Genomic DNA, 15811 nt, shown 5'->3' with positions numbered 1-15811 from the left:
TCAGAATCTTGCTCTGTTGCCCAGGCTGGAGTGCAGTGGCACAATCTCGGCTCAGTGCAACCTCCATCTCCCGGGCTTAGGCGACTCCCCTGCTTCAGTCTCCCGAGTAGCTGGGACTACAGGTGCCTGCCACCACGCCCAGCTAATTTTAAGCAGAGTTTCACCATGTTGACCAGGCTGGTCTCGAACTCCTGGCCTCGTGTGATCCACCCGCCTTGGCCTCCCAAAGTGCTGGGATTACAGGCATGAGCCACTGCGACCGGCCGGGGTTGGTTTTAATCTTGTGGACTTTGTGAGTCTCAAAACTGGCAGATTTCCCTCTTTGCTTTGACTGATAGGAAGCTCAGAATCCTGTTTGCAGTCCACCTTTGAGAATTGTGGAGGCCTAGCCAAAGAACATTTCTGTGTCCTACCCTCTTGGTTCATTGTACCATGTGTTCCAGTGTTGTTTTCTCTCTGATCTATTTTTATCCTATTGTATTTTATGAATTTTTGTAAGCTGCCTCTAATCCTTTTTGGAAGAAAGCAGGGCAGAAAAAGAAAACAAGATTCATCAGAACCCTGTGGCCTTGACAAATATTTTTTAACATGCCAAGTGTCATTTAGGGTTGGATTCTGGCCAGGGAAGGCAGCTATCCCTGGCTCCTCCTATCTCTCCTGGGAGTCTCTGTGGAGAACAGCAGCTCAGTAGGTTAGAGCAACAGGTTTTAGAGGCAGAGCCAGCATCCATCTGCCTGCAAGCACCACTCCCTCCCCTCCCACCAAAATACTCTTCCCAGTCTCCCATCTGTCTGTTGGCAGGAAGCCATGGGGCCTAGAAGAGATCGGAAAGGGGAAGAATAAAGATAAGCTCTCCCATTTTCATTCCTAACTTTTATTTCTGGCATCTTAAATCAGGGCCCTCAGGGCTCAGGGCAAGATTGTGCACATGTTAAGTGTTGCAGGTGAAGGGCGGCCAGGAAGGGCACCTGCCCCAGTGTGGAGGGAGTGGGGGCCTCGGGGAGTCTGTCATAGGAGGATCAAGGGGAGTCAGGCAGGGGTGGGGAGTGCCACACACACCTGGAAAGGCCCACCCCTCCATCTCACCCTGCCTTCAGGGATCTTCCAGCCACCCCTGCAGCTATACCACGCCCAGCTCTGCACGCAGTCTGCTGCTTACGCCACCCCTCAACCTGTCCCTCACCTCCCAGGCCACAGCACCCAGGCCAGCCCGGAGAATTCCACCTGCTTTGCTCCACTCGCGGGACTCTGGCCAATCTCTTGTCCTCCCAGCATGCCTTCCTATCTCTAAAATGAGCAGGGTCCAGGCGCGGTGGCTCATGCCTGTAATCTCAGCACTTCGGGAGGCCGAGGCAGGCGGATCACTTGAGGTCAGGAGTTGGAGACAAGTCTGGCTAACATGGTGAAAACCCGTATCTACAGGCCGGGCGCGGTGGCTCAAGCCTGTAATCCCAGCACTTTGGGAGGCCGAGGCGGGTGGATCACGAGGTCAGGAGATCGAGACCATCCTGGCTAACATGGTGAAACCCCGTCTGTACTAAAAATACAAAAAACTAGCCGGGCGTGGTGGCGGGCGCCTGTAGTCCCAGCTACTCAGGAGGCTGAGGCGGGAGAATGGCGTGAACCCAGGAGGCGGAGCTTGCAGTGAGCCGAGATCACGCCACTGCACTCCAGCCTGGGAGACACAACGAGACTCCGTCTCAAAAAAAAAAAAAAAACCCGTATCTACTAAAAATACAAAAATTAGCCGGGTGCGGTGGCAGGCACCTGTAGTCCCACCTACTCGGGAGGCTGAGGCAGGAGAATCGCTTGACCCTGAAAGGGAGAGGTTGCAGTGGGCCCAGATCATGCCACTGCATTCCAGCCTGGGTGACAGAGCAAGACTCCGTCTGAAAAAAATAAAATAAATAAATAAAGTAAAATAAAATGAGCAGGGAGAGGAAACCAGATCCTAAACTTTGAGGATCCTGAGACTCCTTTGGTCTACTTTCTTCTGGGAATGTGGTGCCACCTTGGTGGAGACAGAAGGGTGTGGCTGGGCATGTGTAACTCTGGGGTCAAAGGTGGACATCATGCAGGAGTAGCCTGGATGCCGGCAGGAGCACAGGCCTGAGGCTGCAGGCTTGAGAGGCAAGGGATCCAACCCAGAGCCCTGGTCCTGCCCAGCAGAGCCAGAGGCTGGGCAGAGCAACCCTGGGAAGGGAAGGGCCTTGGCTGCCTGGTGGGCGGGGCTGACCTCTGGGAACCAGCAGCTGCTGCTGAAGGGGCCTGGAGCAGCCAGTGCCTCCCCTGACACTTCCCTTGGGCACACAGCCCCGTGGGAGATGGGCACGGCCCACTCTGCGAGGCTGATAGCTGGGCCTCTGTGCTGCTTGGCCCAGCCAGGCCACCATCCCCACCTTGTCATTCCCCGACCAGCTCCTCCATTTCCTAGACCTGTGGGGTAAGCCGGTTCTTTCACCTTTAGCTGCTTCCCCTGTAAAATGGGGGTGATATGAATTGCATGGACCTCACGGAGTTGTTATGAGAATGAACTGAGGCCAATGCAAAGAACAATGCCTACCATATGGCGGTCATAGCTGCTAAGACGTATGGCCCTTATCACAGCGGTGCAGAGTGGCATGTGTCCAATAAACAGGCGCACAGCCCTATCCACGTGGGGGACGTGGAGGGAGATGCTCTGGACCCGCTGGGGCAGGTGGTGGGGCTGGTGCCAGGACACCATCGGGCCAGAAGGCTTTGGGTCCCATCCCATTTTGGAAAATGGTGGCTGAGATCTGCATTTAAATGACCAAATTACTACCCAGAAGTAGTTCCTCTTTCCTTCTTTAGAAAGAAGGGCTCGGCCGGGCGCGGTGGCTCAAGCCTGTAATCCCAGCACTTTGGGAGGCCGAGACGGGTGGATCACGAGGTCAGGAGATTGAGACCATCCTGGCTAACACGGTGAAACCCCATCTCTACTAAAAATACAAAAAACTAGCCGGGCGAGGTGGCGGGCGCCTGTAGTCCCAGCTACTCAGGAGGCTGAGGCAGGAGAATGGCGTAAACCCGGGAGGTGGAGCTTGCAGTGAGCCGAGATCGGGCCACTGCACTCCAGCCTGGGTGACAGAGCAAGACTCCGTACTCCGTCTCAAAAAAAAAAAAAAAAAAAAAGAAAGAAGGGCTCACAGAACATCTTTAAGGCAAGAAGTGCGCTGCAGGGCCCTGGGTTTCTCAGGTGAACCTCAGAGACCAACGGGGAAAGAGTAAGGATCCCCCAGATCCAACCCCACCCAGGGAAGCTCGGGCTCAGCCCCCACAGAGTATGACCTCATTTGAGGCCAGGTGTGGTGGTTCATGTCAGTAATCCCAGAGCTTTGGGAGGAGGCCAAGGTGGGAGGATTGCTTGAAGCTAGGATTTTGAGACCAGTCTGGGCAACATAAGACTTCATCTCATAAATAAATATATAAATGAATAATCAATCAATTATAAAAGGCCGGGCGTGGTGGCTCACGCCTGTAATCCCAGCACTTTGGGAGGCCAAGGCGGGTAGACTACCTGGTCAAGAGTTCAAGATCAGCCTGGCCAACATGATGAAACCCCGTATCTACTAAAATTACAAAAAAAAAAAAATTAGCTGGGTGTGGTGGTATGCACCTGTAATCCCAGCTACCCAGGAGGCTGAGGCAGGAGAATCGCTTGAACCCGGGAAGTGGAGGCTGCAGTGAGCCAAGATCGCACCACTGCACTCCAGCCTGGGTGACAGAGCAAGATTCCATTCTCAAACAAACAAACAAACAAAAAATCAATTAAAATAGCATGACCTCATTGCAAACAAAGCTTCTGGTAAAAAGCTGAAAACAACTGAGCTACTGCCTAATTTTAAAGATGGAGAAACTGAAGCCAATTGGAGCGAGAAAATAACTGGCCCAAGGCTGCCCAGCAAATCTTTTATAAGAAATTTATTTATTGGCTGGGCGCAGTGGCTCACGGCTGTAATCCCAGCACTTTTGGAGGCTGAGGCGGGTGGATCATGAGGTCAGGCGTTCAAGACCAGCCTGGCCAAGATAGTGAAACCCCGTCTCTACTAAAAATACAAAAAATTAGCTGGGCCTGGTGGTGGGTACCTATAATCCCAGCTACTTGGGAGGCTGAGGCAGGAGAATTGCTTGAACCTGGGAGACGGAGGTTGCAGTGAGCTGAGCTCACGGCACTGCACTCCAGCCTGGGCGACAGAGTGAGACTCCGTCTCGAAAAAAAAAAAAATTATTTTTTGGTAGAGATGCTGTCTCGCTGTTACCCAAGTTAATCTCAAATTCTTGGCCTAAACGGATCCTCCTGCCTCAGCCTCCCAAAGTGCTAGGATTACAGGTGTGAGCCACCACGCCTGGCTCCTAGCAAATTTTGACTGAGCTCTGTGGCTTGGCTGGTTCTGCATGCTCATCTCCTCCTTGTCTCCTGGGTCCACTGAAACCCCAGCCAGAAGGTATGTTCCTTAAAGCTGTGAATCAAGCCAGGTCCCTGGGTCTTCTTGAATGCTCAGAGCTTTTCCAACAACAGTCAAGAAACAGATTCTGGGGCTTGGGGTGGCTGGCTTCTCCAGGCCCTTTAAGAGTCCCTGGTTAGTCGGTGTAGGTACAGTAATTTCTCTCTTGGGAGGTTGCACGGTGTCTGGGAGGCACAGCCCCTCCTCATCTCTCCCCAGTCATCCCTGAGCTAGACTGTAGCCCCTAGGAACCTGTCTCCCAATGGGCCTCAGCTCTCCTCCGTCTCTCTTCTTCCCTTGGGGAAGCCAGAAGTCCCTGCTCATAACTCCCACACGAACGAGCCTGTCTAGGGACAGAGGGAGGGACCTGACTTTTAATTATGCCTCTAATTGCTTCCCAGGGAGCTGATGAGTGGGGAACTCACATTTCTCTGTGGATGCTCAGGGGAGAGGACAGGGTTTCCACCAGGAACTTAGCCACATTGAGATCCCCAAGATTTCCCCAGATTTCCTGAGAGCAAGCGGGGGCTTCGGCAAGCAGTGACGCAGCCCTGCGCAGACCGGGGCTCCCTTCTGAAGCTGCCCAGAAAGAGGGAAACATGGTTCAAGGGAAGGAGGTGGTTGGGCAGGGGCAGGGCAGTGGGTTAAGGGGCCACTGGACCCTCACCCCCTGACTTCGTATCCCAAGGCTTTGATGTGCCCAGGAGTGGTGGGGGTGAGAAGGGCAGGAGTTCTGAATGAATTCTGGGTGTTAGAGAAAGCGGCCACGAGGCTTATCTGGTCACCTTTCTCCATCTGGAAAATGAGGATGTGGTGCTTCTATTTCCCTGAGAAGTGAGGTTGAACTGAGGACCTGCCACCTGTAAGCTGATTTGCTAGGCTTAATGGTAAAAGGGGAAAGAGGAGGTGGCAGCCCCGCTCCCAGGCAGGCCAGCCACTTTCTGGTGGTGACAGTCCCGTGCACCAGGACACCTGGGGGCTGGGGAGAACACAGTTGCTCTCATCCTAATCACAATGGTATAAAAAGCCCATGTCGATCACCACGGTGGCTCACGCCTGTAATTCCAGCATTTTGGGAAGCCAAGGCGGGCGGATCACTTGAGGTCAGGAGTTTGAGGCCAACCTGGCAAACACGGTGAAACCCTGTCTCTACTAAAAATACAAAAATTAGCTGGGCATAGTGGCACACAACTGTAATCCTAGCTACTCGGGAGCCTGAGGCAGGAGAATCGTTTGCACCTAGGAGACGGAGGTTGCAGTGAGCTGAGATCGCGCCCCTGCACTCCAGCCTGGGCGACCAGAGCGAGACTCCATCACAAAAACACCAAAAAACCAATAACCAAAAAAAAAAAAAAAAAAAAAAAAACCACCACCCCCCATCCCCCCACAAAAAAAAGCCCATCACTGTTTCTGTGCCCCAGCCCTCTAAAAGTGGCAGGATACCCATTTTACACAGCAGGAGACGGAGGCACAGGACAGCTAAGTGACCAAGTGCCAAGGGCCTCCAAGAGATGGCAGCTGGGGACACCTGAGTCCCCAAACTCTGAAGGGGCCTGCCCAGGCAGACAGCATCACAGGAAGGGCGGGTCCTCACAGACTGAGAGACAGAAGCCACCTCAGGCCCCCATGGACAGCCCCAGGACCTGGGTCCAGACCCCACCCCCTTCCTGAAAGAGCCTTCCCAAAAAGCAGAGACAGACACCAGGCACCAGGCATGCTTTGGGGCTTTTTTTTTTTTTTTTTTTTTTTTTTTTTTTTTTTAATGTTTCCTCATTGTTTTGACAATATCATGAAAAAATTCAGTTAAGAATCTGGAACTGGCCTGGATAGGATTCGAGGGCAGCTGGCGGGGGCTGGCACAGCCCCCGCGGTTCCTCCCCTACCGTGGGACCTAAGCTATTAGAAACAGGAGCACCAACAGGGCACCGAACCAGGAACTAAGTTAGTGTCTTGAGTCAGGCAAGAGAGGAGAGGCCAGGCCAGAGTCGCCGTGGGGACGCCCCTGGTTGTGGTTGGTTCTGTCTCTCCCCGTCCCCACACCGGCTACATGGAGACAGGGAGGTGGGTCAGGCTGTTCCCAGGACAGAAAAATAACTGACGGTCAACCTCGGGGCTCACACCCGAGCTTCTGCTCAATTCCCTCGGGGAGAGTTACAGGACTCAGAGAGAAACTTGAATTTCAGAAAAACAAATCATTTTTTGCATAAGTGTTCCAAATATTGCGTGGAACATATTAATGCTAGAACATTATCTTTTGTTTACCTGAAATTTGCATTTAACTCAGCACTCTGTTTTGGTTTTGCTAAATCTGGCAACCCTGGCCTCAAAAGTCGTTGGGGGGAGGCCTGAGAAAGGAAGAGGAAGTAGTCAGTACTGAGGGTGTTGAGGGGAGGGAGAGAATAACTCAGTCAAAAAAAAAGCTTCCCCCCATAGGAATGATATATTATTTTAAAAATAATAATTCTCCAAAAATGTTCTACACTGGCCTTCCTCAGATGTTGATAGCTATGGGGGGTGGGTAGGGAAAACACACACCAGACACCCACCCCGTGTCGTTCTAAATAACGTTGGGAAGCACTAAAGCACTAAAGTTGAGCTGGTGTCTTTGCCACGGCTGTCCCCAGACTCCAGTCTGCTAATTGCCACTGTGAATTTCGAAGAGGTTTAGTATAAAGGTTTTCTAAAAGGATTGATTCTCCTTCTGAGGCAGACCTATTAACACCATCCTGATATTGCTCTATAAGGATTTATACATAATAATAAAGAACACACAAGCCCCTAGGGACTGAGTGAGTGCCCTAGCCCTGTTCCTAGTGTCATCCTGGAAGGGTCCCTTCTTGCAATTCACGAAGTGTGGGGCCTTTCCTTCCATTTCCCATCCTGCTCTTCTTCCCCTGGAAAGGGCTGCGTTTAGTGCACGTGCTCATGGCTGGTCCCCTGGTCCAGCTCAGCTCCAAGGCGCTCCAGATTTCCAGGGCAGGAGCTGGGGTGGAGCAGGGAGGGGCTGAGAGGCAAGACCATCTCCGTCCTGCCGCAGCTGCTTCCCCAGCAGCCACCGCTGGGCACAGCAGAAACACCAGCAGAGAAAAGGGGAGTCGAGTGTCCTTAGCCCTGGAGCTGAGGCTGCCTCCGGGCTGACCCGCTGGCTGCACGTGGCAGGAACTCGGGTTGGCATCTGGCATCCATTTGAGGCCACGGTGGAGGAAAGGGAGGCCGAGAGAGGAAAACCGATTCCTGCTGTGAGAACACAGCCCTTGTCCCACGCTGCCTGAGTGCAGGGAGCATGATGAAGTCAGGCAGCCAGTCAGCACCCATGCCAGCCCCCCACGTCCTCCAAATGCCCGAGGGCCAGGCCAGTGTCCCTCATCTACAAGGTCCAGGGTCCGTGGTTTGAAGCGAGGGTCCTGGCTGCCCCTGCGCCACAAGGTCAAAGGTCATAGTGGGGTAGGGGCAGGGAGAAGATGCAGACAAGAGCTCCGGGCGGCCACCCACTGTCTGCCTCACACGCGGATCTCATCCTCCTCCTCCTCCTCGTCCATGAAGGAGAACTCCTTGTCCGGCTGTCTCGAGACAGCAGCCCGGGCCCTGTCCGGTCCCCGGAAGGCAGGGCTGCGCTCCTCCAGGACGCCCGAGGTGCAGCTGGAGAGGGAGCTGCTGTCTCGTGTGGTGTGGCTGCCCATGCTGCGGGCCGAGCCGGGGCTGGGGGCCGCTGCTGCCCACCCCTCGTCCTCCAGAGCATGGGAGGGGAGGGAGGGCAAGTCTGGGCCGGCCTTGCCTTCCTGCCTCGCCAGGGGAGGGGCCGCCACAGCGTATGGGGGAGCCTGGGTGATGGTGCCAGTGGCGCCCTCATCGCCATGGTAACCACCCTCCTCCTCCTCGGGGTCCCACTCCTCCTTGTCCATGATGCTGAGGACGTCACCCAGCATGGAGGGCCCCAGGTCGATGTGGAAGGACATGATGGACTCCGCATGCTTCAGCCCATAGGTGGCCTTGGGCATGACAGGCAGATCTGCCAGATCCCCAAAGGCCTGCTCGTCGAGGAGGGGGTCAGGGGAATGGGGACCCGCGGCCCCATTCCGACGGGGCACGGCCTCCTCCATGCCTGCCTCCTCGTCGCCACCCTCCCCGCCATTGGCCTTCTTCACGGGGCTGGATGACAGACTCTTGGGCAGCTTACTGGTACCCTTCTCCGCGGCCTCCTTCTCATTGAGCTGGGGCAGGGACATGGCATTCTTGACAAAGAGGGCCGAGTCCCGCAGGGATCCCAGCATGTCGCGCTGCTCCCGCTCCCCCCTGGTCACTGACTGTGACCGCTTGCTGCCCCGGAACTTCCTGGACAGGAGACTGCGTTTGGAAGATGAAGAGGAGGCCTGTTCGTCCAAGGACTCGCCGTCAGGCTCGCCAGCCTTGCTGTTGAGGAAGGAGGTGTCCCCAAAGGCATCTCCGGCCCGGCCAACGTGCATGGTGTGGCGGAAGTCGCCCAGTGGGGCGCTGATCATTTCGGCCGTGAGGTCCACTCGGGAACGGCGCTTGGAGTGCACCGAGCTGGACACCAGTTGCTTGAGGATCGGCATCTTGCTGGACGGGTGGGGAGGTGGGCCCTCCCGAGGTAGCCGGCAGGTCTGGGGTCAGATCTGAAGTCCAAGTCTAGTGGGCAGAGGGGGACGCAATGAAGAGATCATAAGGCTGCAAGCAGAGAACGGGAGGCAAAGGATTAATGTGGGGCTGGTTACACAGCACAAACGCCTATTTGCCAGGGGACTGTCATTTAAACCCCAGTGCTCCTACCAAAGTGAAATGCTGTGAAATAAGCCAGCAATCAAATGGTATAGCCCTGCCTGTTTCCTCATCCGCAGGCATTCAGAGAACAGGAGTGATTTTGCAAATCTGGCGAGAGTTCCAGTAGCCTCAGACACACTTTCCCTGAAACTTGAGAGAGAGAGAAGCTTTCTTGTAAAAGACAATGCCTCCCCTGCCCTGCAAGCCAGGACGCTGCCAGAGCAAACACGACCACGTTTAAGGACACGAAGGTAAATCCAGCAATTCTGGGCAGCAAGCCAGGGAAGAGATGGAGTCTATGAAGTGGCTCCTATGAACAGTCAGCCTGGAGATGTGCTGTAAGTGCCTCCTGCTGTCTAACCTCGACCCCTGTGGAGTTAGTGGACACCCCACCGAGTCCTGGTCCTCAGAGAGAGAAGAGAACAGACAGGATGGGCCCAGGGAGACAGGCTGACCACAGAGAGACCTCCACCTGCGTGGGCGGCACAATCCTCTTTCTGAATCAGAATTGGGGTGGGGCTGCTGGGACCCACAGAACCAGCTCCCCAGCCTTTCAGCCTTCTCTTGGGATCCCATAGATGAGGATCCTGCCTGTGACATCTCCACTGTGGGGCCCCAGGCTCTTTGCTGAGGGTCCACCTTCTGGTGTCTCGGGGAGATCAAGATTGGGGAACTTCCAGTTTCTTTCATCATTAGGGGAGTGGGAGGCAGGGACTAGACCCTAAATGACTTGGTGAACCCAGGATCTGCAGACTGATTCCTAGGTGATGCACCAGAAATCCAAAAAAACAGCAGAGGTAGAGCCCAGGAGCCCGGAGGCACCACTCTCACAGCTCCTGGCAAGGGCCAAGTTGAAGTTCAGCACTGGGGCCAAACCAGCCCCTCTCTCCCCTAGAGGGACTTGCCCCAAATACTAAGCCCAGCAGAGCTAGGCAGGATGGGGAGAGATGAGTGCTGGGATTTAACAAAGTATGGTGGGTGAGAGGTGTTGCTTGGACACCAGGTACCTGCCTCTCTCCCAGTCCAGCCAGCAGCACAGTTCTGAGAGGCACCCCCAGTCCAGAGCCACTCTTTCCACTGCAAAACTCAGACGGCGGGTGCTTCCTCCGCATGCCTGCCACTGCACCACACCAGCCCACCACACCCCACCTGGCCCCTGACATCAGCCTAACAGGTCTCCCTGTTTGTCTCCCTCCTGTCCATCCTTCACCTCTTGGCTCAAACAAAACCCATCCACATGAGGCCCTACCCAGTGCACACCCCTTGATCCAATGACCAGTCTCCACCTCGCTCCTCAGTGTCCCCTACTTTTGTACCCTGCTCTATCCCCTGAGCTGGAGTGGATACAAACAGTTCCCTGATGCAACCCCTGCCACACCCAGCATCCTTCAGGGCTCAGCTGGGACACATCACTGCTCCCAGGAAACCTTTAGCCACCACCTGCCCCCTACGGCACTTTGGGAGCCGTCCCCTCTCCCAGCAGACACCGGCTACATCCTTCTACCCCTGCTGGCTGGACTCTCATCTTCCCACTGCAGTACGAGCTTCCAGGGTGGTGTTTTTTTTTTCTTTTCTTTTTTTTGAGACGGAGTCTCGCCCTGTCCCCCAGGCTCGAGTGTAATGGCGCCATCTCGGCTCACTGCAACTTCTGCCTCCCGGGTTCTAGCGATTCTCTTGCCTCAGCCTCCCGAGTAGCTGGGATTTACAGGTGCCCACCACTACCACGTCCAGCTAATTTTTTTTGTAATTTTAGTAGATATGGAGTTTCACCATGCTGGTCAGGCTGGTCTCAAGCTCCTGACCTCAGGTGATCCACCTGCCTTGGCCTCCCAAAGTGCTGGGATCAGCGTGAGCCACTGCGCCCGGTCCATCCAGAGGGTTTTAACGGATCTGTTTGCCACCAAGTCCGGTCTAGCAGGGTGTGCCACACGGTTGGCCTCCAAGCACCCACTGGAAGTCCAGCACCTCCCTCCTGTCCTCCCCTTCTGCCCACAGCCTGGCTCCAGGGCTCCCAGCCTGACCTCTCTGCATCCTCATCCGCTTCCCTGTTCTCTCAAGCCTCTGCTGCCCAGCCTCATGGCTTCCCCCACCAGCAATGTCCCCCCTCCCAATGCCCAGGCCATACTGCTTATCATTCCAGCAAACACAAAGTTCTCTCAGGCAGGGAGGGAGAGCTAGGCACCTGGCAGACTTGCCACACAGTGACGTGGGCGAGGACGTCAGGAATGCCTTGAAATGATGCTCTACTCTTGGTCATAGGCCAGCTCTCTCTCCTCCCCACCCTTAGGAAAGTGACCTTCCCCTAACTCTAACCTGGATTGTCTCTGGGCCCCACCCTCCTGCTCTACCTCAGCCTCGAAACAATTAGACATTGAACCGCTAGACCAAGGGTCAGCAAACACTTTTTGCAAAGGGCCAGAGAGTAAATATTCTCGGCCTTGTGGCTGATAGGGTTTTGGTCACAGCTACTCAACTCTGTCTTCTTAGTATAAAAGTAGCCGTTGGCCAGGCACGGTGGGCCACAACTATAATCCCAGCACTTTGGGAGGCTATGGCAGGAGGATCAGTTGAGCCCAGGAGTTCCAGACCAGCCTGGGCAACACAGTGAGACCCCATCTCTACACAAAATTAAAAAAAGAAAGGAGCCGTAGCAACATGTAAACAAGTAGGCATGGCTGCATTCCAAAAACATTTTATTTACAGAGAAATTCTGGGTTGGTGAGCAGATCAAGGTGCCGGGAAGGTGACGTGTGCCCTGCCCGCCCCACCCCACCACCTGACCCCATGCATCCTCATGCAGCTCTTCCGTTTGGCTGTTCCTGAGTTGTATCCTTTGTAATAAACCAGTAAAAGAAAAAACCACCAAAAAGCCTCATCTTTATTTGCAAAAGCAAATGCAGGCTGGGTTTGGGCCGTGGACTGTAGTTTGCTGACCCCTGAATATCATATATGACCCTCCTGGCCAGCCATGGGCTCCTAGGCAAAACTCTGAAGGAAACAGGAAGGAAACGAGGGAAGGAGGGAGGGAGAAGAAAAGAGAAGAAAGGAAAAGAAAAGAAAAAGAAAGAGAAGGTAGAGTCTGCCTCAGTCATGTTGGGCATCGAAGGAAAAAAGGCCAGGCTTCAAACGAACTCTCGTTCCTGGCAAATCCTTTAGGCTTCTACTGCCACCAGCACAGGCACCAGTCAGGAACGGAGAAGAAAGACCCCTATCTTCCACCTGCCTGCCCCCAGCTCCTGGCTCTATGCACAGCATCCAGGAATCTCAAATAACTGGAGGGGATATTCAGTGCAGCGCTTTCACTTTATGGATGAGGAAACGGGTTTATTGAAGGAAAGTGATTTGTCCAAGTTTTTAGCCCAAAGGAAGAGAGCTGGGCTAGAAACTGGGTCTTTGAGTCCAGAGCTCTCTCCACCCCCACTCCAGGCCCTCCTCCAGCTCTGGCGGCAGCATTGCTGGTCAGTGACCACCGGCCACTGAGTGCTCCTCCCCACTGCTGGCTGGCAGGGTGCAGAGAAGGGGGTCCCAACTGCTACTTCAGGAAGGTTCTTGTGTAACCCTAGAGCAGATTCCACACTGTGGATATTCAAGCCAGCTAATTTCTCACTGGGAGGTGGGACTGCCCCGTGCACTGTAGATCATTCAGCAGCGTCCCTGGTCTCTGCCCACTAGATGCCAGTAGCATTCATTCCACAGTCACAACAAGCAAAACTGTCTCAAGATGCCCTGGGAGGCAAAACTGCCCCAGTTGAGAAACAGCAGCCTTGAGTGAGAACACACAGGTGAAGACAGAGCAGGTATGCTCACCAGGTAAACAACAAAGACAGAGAAGCAGGGAGGGGCGCGGATGGTCAGAACTGGGTGGGAACACGGTGGCATGAGCCTCCAGAGCTACATAAGGGTTTCAACACCACAGCGGGAATCCCCAGACCCTGTGAGTGATGTCAGGTCCTGTGGTTTCCCGACCTTATACGCTCATTAGAGAGGAAAGAAAGGAAAACCACAGACCCGTCTCCCCAGGACTCGCCAGAGAAGCTGCAGGTCACTGTGGCTGCCCAAAAGGGACCAAATATCCTGGCCATGATGGCCACAGGGGAGGGCAGCTCCCCGCATCCCATTAGCCACACCCCAGAGCACATCCTTGCAGGTAGAACTATAGAGGTAGGTCAGAGGGGACAGCAGGGAAACTCAGCTGAAATCACAGCCATCCTGGGCTAGCCCCGGGGTCCCCAGGATCTTGTTCAACCCCACACCCCAGAAAGACAGGGACAGGTCTACCCAGTGCTGTCTGCTGCCATGGTCTCGCTTCCTGCGGGGGTGGGAACGAGACTTTGTGGCTTGTAGAAAGCCATCTTCAATACCCAGCAAGGAAGGGTCCTGAGAGAGTTAGGGCCTGAGAGTAGAGGGAGTCACGCATCCATCCCACTGCCCCAGCGAGGAGGGGGCTGCAGTGCCTGGCAGTCCACGCTGGGGATGAGGCCTAGGTGTCTGGAGCTCAGACTAGACAGGCCACGTAGCAGGACTAAGGGTCAGCAAGAGCTTGGTTTCACCAGCCTTGAGTGATCTTGAATCACTCTGAGCTTCTAACAGAGAACAATTTGGAGGTGAGCAGCTGGATCATGGAGTTTAAGAGAAAGCAGGTGGTGGGAGTCCTGCCAGAGGCCTGGGCCGGTCCTGGGGGCAGCTATGGTTTGGGAGGCCACAGGGCATTGTGGCTTTGGGAAGGGTCTTCAGAAGCACCGTGACTCAGCTCTAGGGAAGTAGCTAAAATAGGCTGCCCAATGTGGGGCAGGCACTCCCCATAGCCTGCCTTGGGCGGGCCACCCCCACCCCCACCCCACCCCACCCCACCCCGGAAAACACATCCCACTTTCTTGGCAGGGCAAGGGAAAATGGATCACAACTCACAGCCCTTCCTAGCTCTCCTGAGCCTCTGGAGGAACAGACTCCTCTACCCTCAGCCCACTGACCATGGAACCTTCCTTTAAGGTGGGACTGACGAGCCCTCCCCAGAAGGTCAGGCCCCTGCTTGGGTCTACACCAACCACACCTTTAGTTCAGCCCTGTTCCTGAGACTACAGAAGACCACCCTTGCCTGGGCCCCTCGCCTATCCTCCCTGGCCCTCCCAGCTTGGACAGACCAGCAGACCCAGGGCAGAAGGACAGACGGGACCAACACTTCTCACTCCAAGTGACCGGGCAGTGGCCTGTCCCTGGCATCTTGGCTTGAGGCAGGCGCCAGACCTGAGCTCTCATGGGGCAGCTAGGCAGGCCTCGCTCTCTGAAGCTGCCCTGCGGTTGACCCCAGTATACAGGGTACACAACATGCCTGAACGCCCACCACCGCCGCCGCCTCCACCACTGCTGCTGGGCAGCATGCCCTCTGCAGGGCCTTCCCCTAGCTGTTCTAACCAACCACCCGATGCCAGGTCCAGGCAATGTGGCCGGATAGCAGAGGGCTTTTAGTGAACGATGACTTTAGTTGTGACCTGGATCGGCTACAAGAGGCTTTGTTCCGTTACTCATCATCCATTCACTCACTTCATGACTTCCTGCAGACCCACCGATATTCACACTCTTCTAGGCCCTGGAGATAGAGCAGTCCGTTTTCCCAGGGCGCATGTGTAGTGCGAGTATGGGGCGTGGGGTTGGGGAATGGAGGTGTAAATCTGTAAATAAAACGGTATCTCGTATTCCTTAGTATAACGAGGGAAAGGGGATGGTGTGAGTGGGTGTGGGAGTCAGGGGGTCTGGGAGAGGCCCCTCTGAGGAAGGAGCATCATGAGTTGAGAACCAAATGATGAGAAGGAACCAGCCAGGTCAGAAGCGACCCAGGCAGAGGGAACGACGCATGCAAACGCTGGAGTGTAGGAACAGGCTTGCAGCATTTACAGAACAGAATAAAAATCCATGCAGCCGGGGTCCAGGTTACATAGAGCCCTCCCTACCAGGCCACATAAAGAGTTTTCTTTTGTTTTCAGTTTTTATTACAGGCACCCGCCATCAGGTCCGGTTAATTTTTGAATTTTTTGGAGAGACCAGGTTTCACCATGTTGTCCAGGCTGGTCTTGAACTCCTGACTTCAGGTGATCTGCCCGCCTCGGCCTCCGAAAGTGCTGGGATTACAGGTGTGAGCCACTGCTCCCGGCCAATTTTTTTGTATTTTTACTAGAGATGGGGTTTCAGTATGTCGGCCAGGCTAGTCTTGAACTCCTGGCCTCAAGCAATCCACCCACCTTGGCCTCCCAAAGTTCTGGCATTACAGGCATAAGCCATTGCACTTAGCCCAGGTAAGGAGTTTGGAGGTCATTATAGGTGGACAAGGAAACCGGTGGCTGTTTGTAAGCAGGCGAGTGATTCAATCTGTGTATTTGGAAGCTCCCGGAGGTCCTGGCATTGGAGGAATGAAGGAGCGGAGCTGGAATTCATCCAGGAGGCTGTTGCAGAAATGCAGGTCAAAGAGGATGGAGACCAGGATGTGGGTTTGGCAAAGGGGGACACAGTGGGAGACATTTAGGCCATGTTTTGGAGGTAGAGACACACGGGATTACAGAGGGCCCAGACCA

General features: G+C 54.7%; 1 protein-coding gene across 5 annotated transcripts in view; it reads right to left on the bottom strand.

Annotated features, from left to right (window-relative positions):
* Window positions 1–7142: 7142 nt before the first annotated feature.
* Window positions 7143–15811, bottom strand: part of CDC42EP4 (CDC42 effector protein 4) — a 28007-nt gene continuing 19338 nt past the window's right edge. For 2 of the 5 annotated variants that reach the window (XM_050765749.1, XM_050765750.1), the window contains exon 2: window positions 7143–9152. In XM_050765749.1, coding sequence (XP_050621706.1) covers window positions 7967–9040 — 1074 coding nt within the window. In that variant the 5' untranslated portion in view covers window positions 9041–9152 and the 3' untranslated portion in view covers window positions 7143–7966. Of the gene's footprint in view, window positions 9153–9254; window positions 10384–15811 lie in introns of those variants that run through there. The other 3 variants (XM_050765753.1, XM_050765752.1, XM_050765751.1) reach the window with 2 other exon arrangements.

The sequence above is a fragment of the Macaca thibetana genome, chromosome 16 (genome assembly GCF_024542745.1).
Source record: "Macaca thibetana thibetana isolate TM-01 chromosome 16, ASM2454274v1, whole genome shotgun sequence".
Lineage (NCBI taxonomy): Eukaryota > Metazoa > Chordata > Mammalia > Primates > Cercopithecidae > Macaca > Macaca thibetana.
The sequence above is the reverse complement of the archived record's forward strand: the minus strand, read 5'-3'. Positions and strand labels throughout refer to the sequence as shown.